General features: G+C 51.0%; 1 protein-coding gene across 1 annotated transcript in view; it reads left to right on the forward strand.

Moving 5' to 3' along the window:
• Positions 1–1070: 1070 nt before the first annotated feature.
• Positions 1071–13141, forward strand: part of LOC117312160 (integrin beta-5-like) — a 53472-nt gene continuing 41401 nt past the window's right edge. The window contains exons 1-2 of the mRNA XM_073804126.1: positions 1071–1253; positions 11581–11785. Of these exons, the coding sequence (XP_073660227.1) occupies positions 11749–11785 (37 nt within the window). The 5' untranslated portion in view covers positions 1071–1253; positions 11581–11748. The remainder of the gene's footprint in view (positions 1254–11580; positions 11786–13141) is intronic.

The following is a 13141-nucleotide window of genomic DNA, read 5'->3' on the forward strand; positions in this document are numbered from 1 at the left end:
AAAACCAACCAGTTCTGCTCTTGGTCAAAAGAAATCTGTCGGGGATGTTTCAGAAGGAAGAAAAAGAACTGGATGCTAAGTTTCACCAAGAGTCCTTTGCTGTTGGGGGTGGAGCTGGAGGGGGGGGGGGTAGAGTTAGGTAGGTAGTGCGAGGAGAGGGGACAAGGGCTTTAACCTCAGTACCACAGTGGAGCCTGCCTCGGGAGGCCCCTCCCCATATGAACGGCACAGGGACAGGTGGAGGAGGTACTGGCCTGGGCTTGAAATAAGTGACTTTTATAGCAATAAAGAAGTTTCCTTCTAATCTTAGTTTCTGATTTTATTTAAAATCAGGGATGGATTTTCAATTTGATCAAATGCCTTTTTATTACCTCCTGAGGTGATATGTTTTTTCTTACTTGACCTACTAGTAGATATATTGAATTAATGGATTTCCCATCTTTAAGCTGACATTGTATTCCTGGGATGTATTCTTTTTTTTTTTTTTTTTTTTTTTTTGCGGTACGTGGGCCCCTCACTGTTGTGGCCTCTCCCGTTGCGGAGCACAGGCTCGGACGCACAGGCTCAGCGGCCATGGCTCACGGGCCAAGCCTCTCCGCGGCATGTGGGATCCTCCCGACCGGGGCACGAACCTGCGTCCCCTGCATCGGCAGGCGGACTCTCAACCACTGCGCCACCAGGGACCCTCGGATGTATTCTTCTTTAAGGGCTGTGCTGGCTTCTTTTGTACACTGTGGATTTGGTGTGACAGTACCTGATTTAGGATTTTCTTATGCCTGAAGAAGATCGATGGTTTTTTTTTTTCTTTCCTTTTGTACTATTTTTGTCTTTTGGCTGGACTAAGTGTAAAGGGGCCTTGTTCCCCCTCAATGAGCAGGACCTGCTGTGTTACTGGAGAAGGCGGTGGGAACTAAGTGGGTGCAGCAGAAGGAATGGGAGTTGCTAACACAAGTGTGTACGTGGTGGGTGCTTCAAAAACTGTCAGTCTTTAGCTTTGGCCAGTGAGCCTTCACCTGCAGTTAGCACAGGGCCTTGCACTCCTCAGCCTCGCGGAGGTCCCCTGGTAAAAAAAAAAGGAAGTGACTCCTCCTCCCGCCCCATTCAAAAGCCTCATTAATAGAGGTTACGGCCAGAAACTAATTGGTGCATCTTTATCTTTCTTTGAAGGTCTCAACATATGCACTAGTGGAAGTGCCACCTCTTGTGAAGAATGTCTGCTAATCCACCCAAAATGTGCCTGGTGCTCCAAAGAGGTATGTGGGAGGGGGAGGGGAGGAGTGCGGTGAGGGGGTGGGGGAGGGGTGGGGAGGTCGTGGGCTGCACCACAGCACACAAGTTGACTGTGCAGAAAGTGTGCAGATTCTGCGAATTGCCTCTTCCTCTTTCTCCCAAGGCGATGACGAAAAGAAAAGATATCTTTTTATAAGTTGGGTCTCTAGGTAGTGTTGAATGTTTTAATCCTGTTTGGGGGAAGCAAGGTCTTCCTTCCCTTTTGTGGGGGAACCAGTTAGGACTCTTGTATAGTTTTCTGCAATTTGGTAAAAGACCTGAGCTTGTGAACTGAGTCTGTTGCATAACAATTTAAAACATGCCTGGGTGGGTGGCCTGTTGGTGGACGCCAGTCATTGTGGAGTGGCTTATCTGAGGATGAATAATATGAACTGGCCTCTGTGAAATGATTTGATTTGAAAACAATGGCTGATGTTTCTTCAAACCCTATAGGAAGGGATGTAAGTTTGGGGTGGTGATAGGCATATTGCTATCGTAAAGCAATACAAATACCAGTGCTTGGTGGGCTCATCAGGAAAAATTCAATTTCTAACCCTCCTGTCTTGGGGGAAATTTCTGGGTCACTTTTCTAAACTTGTTAGAACCATGGAGCACAAACCCTCTCTGCACTAGTACACCATTAAAGTTATTCTTAAAAGAACCCAAGATTTGCCATTTGGGCTGCCTCAGCCTCTGCAGTTCAGTGTGCGTGCCTGTCAGGAGGACCAAGGATGGCTCCTGGGAGGCCAGACCTCATCGCCATGATGCAACCCCAGAAGTCTAGGGACTCCTTTAGCCTCTGATGCCTAAAAACAATCGTGTGGGGACCCCCTACTAGATGCCGCACACTTTGTATATCGTATGTCTAATCCGCACGACAGCTCTGTCGGGTGGGTGGCAATACACCCGTTTTACTGATGAAAATCTCAGTCTCAGAGCGGGGAAGTGACTGTTTCAAGGCCACACCATTTTCCAAAGCTAGGGTTTCAGTCTGGCTTCCTGGACTTCCGAGCCCAGGCTCTCTCTTCTAGGCTACACTGCCTCTTCCATGTGACTCTTCTAGAATTTTTTCTAGTAGAGAGTAAGATTACTAAACAAGCTACTTTGAGAGAGGACTCTTCCCAACATATGAACCCCTCGTATTTGTGCTTAATTGTACTGTCTTTGTCATCAACTTTCTTTAAAACCTTTCACTGGTTCCTTATGACCTGCATGACAAATCCAAGTTTTGTAGCCCCTGCCTGCCTCCCCACCTTCATCCCTTGCTTGCCCCCAAGACTTTAGCCCCAGGGAATGACTCGAAGGTCCCCAGAGAGTCCTGACTGATGAACACCCTCATGGTTTTCCCTGTGCTGCTGCTTCTCTTGCAGGGCCTTCCTGGCTTTCCCCTCCTTTCCCTGACCAACACCTTGTCTTCAGTTTTCAAGAGTTAGTTCAAGGGCTTCCCTGGTGGCGCAGTGGTTAAGAATCCGCCTGCCAATGCAGGGGACACGGGTTCGAGCCCTGGTCCAGGAAGATCCCACGTGCCATGGAGCAACCGAGCCCGTGCACCACAACTACTGAACCCGTGCGCCACAACGACTGAAGCCCACGTGCCTAGAGCCCGTGCTCCACAACAAGGGAAGCCACCGCACTGAGAAGCCTGTGCTTCTCACTCCATGAAGAGTAGCCCCTGCTCACTGCAACTAGAGAAAACCTGCGCACAGCAATGAAGACCCAACACAGCCAAAAATTAAAAAAAAAGAAAAAGTTAGTTCAAGACTCATCTACTCCGTGAAAACTTCCATGGTTTTCCCCCAGACACATCTGTCTGTCCACCCAACCATCTATCCATCCATCTGTCCACCCAGCCATCTATCCATCCATCTGTCCAACCATCCATCTGTCCATCCATCCGTCCATCCATCCATCCATCCATCCATCTGAAATTAAAATGTAAGCTCCCTCCACCAGAATGTTACGGCAGTGGTTTTATCTGGTTTCTTCACTGCTGGATCCCCCACACCCTGACTGGTGCCTGGCACATAGTAGTTGCTCAGTAAGATTGATGGAAGGATTTCACTGAGTGGCTGTTTATTACGTGTCTGCACGTACAGGCCATGACCACCTCTTTGTCTCCCCTGTAGTCCGTCCTCCTTCTGTCGCACTTATAGCCTCTTATTCTGTGCATTTGTTTTCATGCCTGCTTCCAATTAAATCATCATCTCCTTGAGAATCTTTGTCTTATTTATCTTCAGATCTGGCCAAGAATCTGGCAGGAATTCGTATTTGATAAAAGAAGCCTGCTAAAAAGACATGGAGTTAGAAAACGAAAGTTTAAATCTCAGTTTTACCATGATTTATTGTCACTTTCTTTTTTTTTTAAATTTTTTTTTTTTTTTTTTTTTTTGCGGTACGCGGGCCTCTCACTGCTGTGGCCTCTCCCGTTGCGGAGCACAGGCTCCGGACACACAGGCTCAGCGGCCATGGCTCACGGCCCAGCCGCTCCGCGGCATGTGGGATCCTCCCGGACCAGGGCACGAACCCGTGTCCCCTGCATCGGCAGGTGGACTCTCAACCACTGTGCCACCAGGGAAGCCCTATTGTCACTTTCTTGGTATGTAAAATGAAGATGACAGTTCTCACCCTCCAGCATTTTGGGAGTACAAAATGAGATCAGTTCATGAGAGGGCTTGTGGCTGGGACCGCTAAGTAACCAAGCCTCCTGAACCTTGTCATCTACGGATATCTTCTAGTGGAATGTGGGCAGTGCGATTAGGAAGCCGGGCTGCATTGTCTACTTTAGGTCTCTTCCGTTCCTGTGCTAGTACTTCCCAAGTCTGACGTCCCAATCCTGGTAGTGACTGATGTTATCTCGCGGAGTATATCATTGTCCTGGCCCCACACCTGGGCTTGCTCTGTGCTTATAGCCTCAATCTTGGCTGAAGAACCTCCTGTGCTGCCTGCCTGGGAACGCGGCTTCCCATCCTCTTGGGAGGTGAACTTTCCCCATGGCCTGAGTGTGTTTCAGAGAGCTGGGTTCGGGGCATTCAGGAATATGATCAACCCCTGCCTCTTAGCAAGACAGGATAAGTGTGGCCGAGTGCCTTAACAGTGAATCCTGGGACATCAGCACAGAAGTGAGGTTTCTGCCAAGAACACACGACCTGTGTGCGCTGGAGGGCTGGTGCCGAGTGGAGGGCCAGGTCCCTAACTAGTGTGTTCCCGTGGATGCTGATCCGCCGCTAGCCACCCTGGGGCTGCATACCGCCGCAGATTAACCCCGAACACATTCCGTCAGGAGCCCGCCGCTCCAGATCCCACAATGGCTTCCTTATTTATTTGGGGTGGAGGTGGGGACGTCTTGCTCTGCATTTAACACTGCTTGGAGCCTAATTCCATCTCCTCTCCCCAGTCCCCCCTCTCGTCCCTGTATTCTCCCACAGGTGTGGCGTTTGAGTCAGCCAGTGCCCTCACCGCCGCCCCCCCCCCCCCCCGTCTCCACACTTCATGCTGGTTCTGTCTGCCTCGGTCTGCTGTATGGCCCCGTTAACCTGGCTCTCCTGTCTTCATTTTCTAACTGTGGCTTAATTTTCCCTGGTGGCTTTAGACAAGGGGTCCCCAAGCTCTGGGCCACGGACCGGTACTGGTCTGTGGCCTGTTAGGAACCTGGCCGCACAGCAGGAGGTGAGCGGCGGGCCAGCGAGCGAGCGAAGCTTCATCAGCCGCTCCCCATCGCTCGCATTACCGCCTGAGCCATCCCGCCCCCCCCCATGGAAAAATTATCTTCCACGAAACCGGTCCCTGGTGCCAAAAAGTCTGGGGACCGCTGCTTTATTTATTTTTTAATGTGTTTGGGGATATTTAAAAAAAATTTATTTATTTTTGGCTGTGTTGGGTCTTCGTTGCTGCGTGCAGGCTTTCTCTAGTTGCGGTGAGCGGGGGCTACTGTTCGTTGTGGTGCGCGGGCTTCTCATTGCGGTGGCTTCTCTTCTTGCGGAGCACGGGCTCTAGGTGTGTGGGCTTCAGTAGTTGCAGTACGCGGGCTCAGTAGTTGCGGCACACGGGCCCTAGAGTGCACGGGCTTCAGTCGTTGCGGCGCATGGGCTCAGTAATGGCGCACGGGCTGAGTTGCTCCGCGGCATGTGGAATCTTCCCGGATCAGGGCTCGAACCGTGTCCCTTGCTTTGGCAGGTGGATTCTTAACCACTGTGCCACCAGGGAAGTCCTGGCACCTTTGCTTTAGACCTTACCCTCTGGCTTCAAGACCAGAGTTGCCAGGCTCTCCCTTACCCTAGACGAGGAAGTGGAGGGTATGCTGCTGGTCTTTACCACACAGCTCAGCCCCTGTCTCCTGTCCTTCATCACAGCCCTGGGCTGTTCTCGGCCAGCTTGAGCACTCCCTGTGCTGTTTGTACTGCACGGCGTAAAACATACAGCAAACCTCTGCAGCTTATTGTCTATTTTGTCCTTCATGTTTTAAAAGTAGACATTTGTCTCTGCTCTAAGAGAGTAAGTCTCACAACCCAGCTAGCTCTGAAGAGCCGTGTGCGGGGAAGAATGCGTGTGAATGCTTTTACGGCAAGGGCCTCGGGACAGCCCATGTTATTTCCACTCACATTTTCTCACCTGAAACCAGTTACATCCCTCAGCCTAAGTGCAGTAGGAGCTGGAGACTTCATCTAGCTGTGTGCTGGGAGCAAGGGGGGAAGGGCTTTGTGGACCAGCAGCCTGTGCCAGGGGCAGGGAGGCCAGCGTGCTGGACAGAGGACAAGGTTTGGGGAGAAGTGGGCGGGGCTGAAGGACTGGCGTGTGGTCCCCCCCGGCCCTGCACGGAAAGAAGGGTTGTGGGAGCCCCGGTGGAGGCAGAGGCAGACAGGGCGATGGCACTCAGGGTTGGGGGTGAGGGAGGCTCTTGAGGTGTGAACGTGAGCCAACCTGAGGCCATGTTGCTGTGAGCGGTCCAGGCTGCTGTGAAACCAGAGGGAGAAGGAGCGGGCAGGCATGGCCACCCCGTGGAATCCCGCGGGACAAGAACAGGGAGGCCTGGGGCGCTTGGATGGTGGATGTAGGGGCAGACGTGGGAGGAGATGGAGAACCTGGGCCGCGGGGAAGGGTCTTTGCCTTGGAGGTGGACGTGGAGAGAAGGAATGAAGGGGTCAGTAGGACTGGAGGTGGGAATGTGAGGAAGGAGACAGAGTAGAGGCTGGGAAGCAAGACCGGCCGCCTGGGCCTCCTGGGAGATTACCGTGGTGGGGAAAGGAGAGGGAGGGCGCATGACCTGTAGTCTCCTTTGAGCTGGGAAGGAATGAAAAACATAAGCGTCCGCCCCAGCTCACGATAAAATACAGATCTGTGGAGAGCATCTCTTTGCGGTCCTGAAAGAAGCATCTCGGCCTCTTGCAGGTGCTTCGTGAACATTTGTCCAGTGCATTAAGGGAGCCGAGCGGAAGCTGACAGGGACTTCCCCCTCCCCCAGGCAGGCAGGCCACGTGGGGGTGTGTTGACGGTGCACAGAGTTCAGTCTGTCATCCCTTAACCTTCTGCTTCCCTCCCCCGCCCCCTAATCCACAAGGGCTCCATCGAGCCAGGGCCGAAGCCCAGAGAGCAGCTGGCTCCGTGCCTCTGCCCAGCTCTCTGCCTGTTCACCAGTTTGCGACTTCTTCCCCCTCATCCCAGGATCCGGCAGTCTGCCCCCTTTCCTGCTTGGGTTCCTCTTCCCCCAGGCCTGCAGTTTCTCAACTCTTTCCACCCTGCTGTTTGTTTCCGCAGCAGGCAGCGAGGCGCCCAGAGGATGCGATGACCAGAGTGGCACAGGCGGACAAACCGAGTGCCCTGGCCACCGGGGGCCTTGGGCGCAGGAGGGAGGTTTTGATTAACAAAACCTAGGGGAGTTCAGTGTACAGTGAACAGTAAACCTCATTATATCCTCCGTGTAATAGGCGATGGAGGGAGCAGAGGGGGCCAGGTGGTAACAACTCCGAGCGAGTGCAGTGTCGGAACAAAAGTAAAAGCCATCTACATTTGGAACGCCTCCCTTTTCTTTCTTGTATTATTACCGCTTGGTGACTAAAAGCCCTGCAAGGTATTTCAAGTTCCAGCGTGCATTCTGTTGCTTCTCTTGGTAACTTGCCTGTCATGTAGTTACCCTTCCCTCGTGAGCCCTTTGGAGGGTTCGTGACGGTGTTTCTGGAGACCACGGACAGATGCTTCCTCACAAACTGAAACCTCTTCTGGCACGGAGCCGTAAGCACCTGTGAGCGTTTGAGCTGCCCGTGAGAGCCCATCCTGAAAGTAGTTTTCCATTTTTCCGTGTTGAGATGAAGACTCGTACCTGTTTTCTGCGTCCAGTGGCTATTTACCCTCCCAAGTTTGATCGGTGGCAGGAGGAGCGCAGAACCAGAGGCAGCAAGGAAATACTAAATTCAGAGGATGGAGTTTGGGGGCCCAGAGTCAGTTTCCCGCTCTGGAATTCAGCCGTGACCTTGGCTGAGAAGAACACTGAGCTTGCTTCCAGAAAGCTGAGGCCGGAGGCACTTACACTTCTCTGGAGAACATACGCATGCACTTAGGCGTGTGGGCTTCTGATTCCTCATCTGTAGAAGTGAGGGGCTGGCACCAGATGATGCATCCGAGGTCCCTTCCCCCTGGAACTTGCTGTGTTCTGACACCTGGCAGAGGGTCAGGTGTCAGGTCTCTGGGATCTGAGGGCTCTTAGCACATCAGACTTCAGGGTGTCGCTCATGAGAGGAGGATTTTCTTAATCACGAGTCTTCCTTTCCTCCAAGGGTTTATAATTTGGGGCCTCTCCTCTGCATTCACTGAATTCGAAGCTTGGAAATTGTGGTATCGAGGCCTTGTCTTTATTTATACCGTGTGTGAACCTGGAAGGTCATAACTGTCACAATATATGCCCCTGGTCTTTGTGGTTTTGGTTCCTTTCTTTAAATATGCATCCATCCTTATTCAAAATTAAAATATCTGGAGAGGAGCTAGAGGAGGGGAATAGAGGGAAAGCCCGTGGGCTGGTGGGGTTACCATTCCCTGTGGGGTCTGCAGTGTTCTCCGTCCCTTTCTTGGGCAGCAAGAGCCTATGCTAGAAGTCAGTCATGGCTATTTTCAGACTGCATGCCGGAGAGACCTTCAACTGTTGTGGGCATCCTTGATTGATATCGAGGTAGCTGCCTTACTCTCAGAAGGTTTCTCCAGACTTCCATGCCCAGAGGTGCCTCAGCCAGTGTCTTTGAGGTCCTAAAGACCTGCGACAGTGACAGGACTCAATAAATAAAGGCGTCTCAAAGGTTCTCAAGCACATCAGTGAAACCACTGGGGCTTCCCGGGTAGCAAGCAACTGAACTCTGTGAAACAGGAGAAGGTTGGCAAACTTGATAGAAATGGATGGCCCTGAGGCCAAGTCTGAGTTTGGTATGAGTGCCATAGCAGGCTGTCCCTTGCTGCCTGTGCCGCTGGAGCTGCTGAGAAGTGGGTCCCCCGTACTGTCACATTGCTGAGCGGTAGACACTTCTGAAGTCATTCTGCAACTGGCAGTTTGAATGTTCTCAGTGGTGGTTCTCGCGCTGGCAGCTGGGTGACAGGAGTTCACGGTCTTTCCTGCTGGTGCAGCAAACTTCACGGAAGCCACGTGCATTGGAGTGGAGGGTTGCCACCACCTTGAAGAATGTTACTAAGGAGAATGAAGGGAAAGCTGTTACCAATGAGGGGCATGAAGAGGGCTTTGCTCCTAACATCCTAGAGGATAAAGAAGCCCCAGAGCACAATCAGGAAAGCCAGCTGCACAAACGAGGTTGTAATTGGCACTCTGTGGCTGCTTCTCAGTTCTTCAGGTTTGGGAAGCACGTCCTGGACTTCAAGTCTCCTGAGGAGCCCAGCAGGTACATCTTCCCTGAGCAGCAGGTGGCCCTGTACAAGTCCTGCCTCCGGGACTGGTACTGCCTATCAAAAACGGCCTTTGAGCATATTGACTGGGAAGCTTGGACGAAGTTCATTGCTGGTGAAGGTGTCCAGGCATTAGGGAATGATTTGTGTGTGTTGTGTGTGTGTGTGTGTGTTACGCGGGGCTGTCACTGCTGTGGCCTCTCCCGGTTGCGGAGCACAGGCCTCCGGACGCGCAGGCTCAGCGGCCATGGCTCACGGGCCCAGCCTTTCCGCGCATGTGGGATCTTCCCCGGACCGGGGCACGAACCCGTGTCCCCTGCATCGGCAGGTGGACTCTCAACCACTGCGCCACCAGGGAAGCCCTAGGGAATGATTTTGATGACGTGAATGGCTGAGGCTGTGGTGAGGAATCATGTAGCTGCCTCCTGCTTAGGGTGAAACAGATTGGCTCTGTGACCTAGTCTATTCCGGAATGCAGGCTGCTTCAGACCAAGGGGAGGGCCGTTAGGGGTTTCCATCGCCCCCGGGAGACTGAAGAGGCTTTCCTCGCCAGCCTGGTGGGGTGGGGGAGGGGATGTGCACTGGTCTGGTGGAGACAGGTGCACTTTGACAGTCAGAACTGGGTGGAGGACAGCCAGCTCCGTGGAGTTGGGGGAGCTGGCAGCAAGGCCAGCATGCTGGCAAGAAGTTGAGAAATTCTCTAGCCACGTACGCTCTGAGCAGGCGAACCCCTAAGCCCTTTCAGCTCTGGACAGCTAATTCACCCTGTGCTTCACACAGCTCAAGACAGCAGTCTCATACCTGTAAGGCCCTCAGGAAGTTACCTCTCCTTTCCGCTATCCTGGGAGGTTTTTACTGCTTCCTCAGAGCAAGCTAGACTAGCCAAGCTAGGTCTAGCCAAGCTAGACCCAGTTAGAAACCTCAGCTTTGGAATCTTGTAATTTCTACAATAATCATTGTTCTCACCCTGTTCCACAAGTGTCTGTGGAGCCATTTATATTTACGGTGCAGTCCCGAGGTTGTTGACATGCAAGATCTCCCGTCATGTCAAGAGTTCAATAGACAAAATTAAAAAAAAAAAAATTCAGGTATAAGCAAACGAAAAACCAAAATCACAGAGGCCCAGAACAACACATCTGGTTTTACTTAAAAATACTGCAGAGTCTTCTTGACCTTCTTGGTCTTGAACCTTGCAAAGGCCCAGTGGGCACTGACTGGTCTTGGGGCATCCTAGACCATGATGAAGGGGGGAGGGGAGTCCCTCTGCGGTCAGCGGACTCTTGACTCATCTGAGGCGCTTTGGCAAAGTGTTTACAGTGGCGGGAGGAAGAGGGAGCATCTAACTCCTCCAGCCATTGCTCCAGTGCAACCAGCTGGAAGAGGGGATCTTCTTCTCTACATCCAGCAGTGAATGGTTTGCTTTGCCATTGAAAACCCCCTTACTGGAAAACAATCACTGCTTACAGGTATCCTACTTTATAACAAAGTATATAATTTCACGTTAAAGTAAATGGCCCAAACTCCTAGTGCCCCAAACCAGGGTGGGTCATCCTGATGCACAGCCTTCTCCTAAATCCAACTGAAGAAAGAAAGATGTTTCTTATCAATGTGGCTTTATTGTTTAAACAACAGTAAAGAGAAAAAGAAAAATATCATTTTATTCCCTCTCCCCTAGCACCTCAACTATCTTAAGTTTTAATTTTTTCTTTGGCATCCTGATGCAGATACCACTCTATTTTCTGATTTTTTTCCCTTAATGTTTTGAAATTTCTGCTTAGTCTTCTGCATAATTATTTGTGATGGCCGTACCATCTATTGAGGTGATGAACCATGTTTTTCTTCTGGTTTAGGGCTTTTGCTCACGTTTATGATTGTGCTATTCTGAGGAACATGCAGTATATATCTTAGAGAGTTTTGCTTTCCTTTTGATAATTTTCTGGTGATAAATTCCTAGGAGGGGACCAAGGGCTCAAAAGGTACCGCATCGCTCTCCAGAATGGTTGTGCCTGCATATGCTAGATGAGGGAACAGCTCAGACGTTAACTCTTGATTGTCTGAGTGATGACTACTTGGCCACTTATATGGTATCTTTCAAAAATTTTTAGTGATGCAACTTTTGACCATATCAGTTATTTTCTCCTGCTTATCGTGTAGACAGGCACATTTTTTTAAAGGAGCGTTTTTGACCATTAAAATAACGAGACCAAACATTTTTACTGTGCGTGTTTACACCTTGCAAAATGCTTTCACATCCGACACCTCACTTAATCCTCATGATGCTTGGTGAGGCACTTGGCGGAGTTTTTGTTTTGTCCGCTTTTAGGAAATGGAATGTAGAGGGTCTCAGGTCGCAGGGTGGTGATGAGACTACAGCCTGAGGTGTCCTGGAGCTGCTCTGACCGCCTCCTGCCCTCTTCCCTGTTTCTACACCTCCAGGACTTCGGCAGCCTGCGGTCGGTCACCTCCCGGTGCGACTTCAGGCAAACCTGGTCAGGAACGGCTGTGGCGGCGAGTTTGAGAGTCCGGTCAAGCAGCACCCAGGTCCTTCGGAGCCTGCCTCTCAGCAGCAAGGGCTCCAGCCCCGCGGGGTCAGACGTCATCCAGATGACGCCGCAGGAGGTCACGGTGAACCTGCGGCCCGGTGAGTGCCCTTGGGGTGGACCTGTTCAAGATGGTGGAAAGATGAGCCGGGCCAGGGAAGGGGCAGTGGTGAGGTGTGGCCCAGACCCCAGGAAGCAGAGTCCAGGGCCTTTGGGGATGATCAGAGTATCTTTGCTATTTTAAAAAATTGTGAAATATATGTAACGTACCATTTACCATTTTAACCATTTCTAAGTGTGTAGTTTCAGTGGCGTTAAGTATACTCACAGTGTTGTCTAGCCATCACCACTCTCCATTTCCAGAACTTTTTTTCTTATCCCAAACTGAAACTCTGTACCAATTAGACACTAACCCCTCCCTCCCTCCCCCACCAGCCCCCGGCAACCGCCCCTTCCGCTTTCTGTCTCTGTGAATCTGATTACTCCAGGTACCTCATAGAAGTGGACTCATATATATTTGTCCGTCTCATCCATGACGTAGCACGTGCCAGTATTTCCTTCCTTTTCAAGCTGAGTAATCCTCCATTGTACGTATAGACACATGTTGTTTATCCGTTCACCCATCGACGGGCTCTTGGATTGTTTCCACCTTTTGACTACTGTGAATAATGTTCTTGTTTTTCGTGGGAGGATGCCGGTATGTTTACTCCCTATTTAATGCAAGTTTCTCAGGGAACGTACTACTGCCAGGAGAAAGTATTTTTTCCTGTCAGCAAATTCCATTTGAATCAGTGACATTCTGAAGGGACGAACTTGCAGAGTAGAGATTTTTTTTTTTTTTTCGTGACCCTGGAGCCTCTGCCAGCCCTGGAATTGATTGTGGTATAAGGGAACTGACAGTTTTTGCACACCTACTCTGTGCCTGTTACGTGACCTACCCGAAGGTAGCCTGATGTGACTTACACCTGAGGAGCTGTGTGCTCAAGGGCTTCCCGGTCAGAGCAGCGAACCTGACTCAATATTGAGTCTTTGTGGTCGCACAGCTCATGGTTGTTTCTAGCTCACCACTTGTGTCGTTTTGTATTCTACCTATTAGGTCCCTTGTGATGTCAAGGGAGGATGTGAATGTGGCCAAATGAGAAAGTATCACATTGTTGAGAGAAGGCAGCTTTCTTCCCAAATCCCGTTGATTTTTTAGCCTTTTCTTCTTTCTTATTGTTTAGGAAACCACTGGCAATAACTATTTCCAGGTGGTTTGTTTAGACTTCAGGGCGGCTGGGTCAGTGGAAAGATGAGGGATCGAGCTGGCCGTCCTAGGTTCTGGTTCTGGCTCTGTTCCTAGCTCAGGGGTCCTGGGCAAGCTGCTCTGCTCCTTAGCGTCTCAGGGTCTCTGTCACCTTCATTCCTCACAGCCTGTTCGGAGGCTTAAATGAGACTTTTTGTATAAATGCACTTGA

This window comes from Tursiops truncatus, chromosome 4 (genome assembly GCF_011762595.2).
Source record: "Tursiops truncatus isolate mTurTru1 chromosome 4, mTurTru1.mat.Y, whole genome shotgun sequence".
Lineage (NCBI taxonomy): Eukaryota > Metazoa > Chordata > Mammalia > Artiodactyla > Delphinidae > Tursiops > Tursiops truncatus.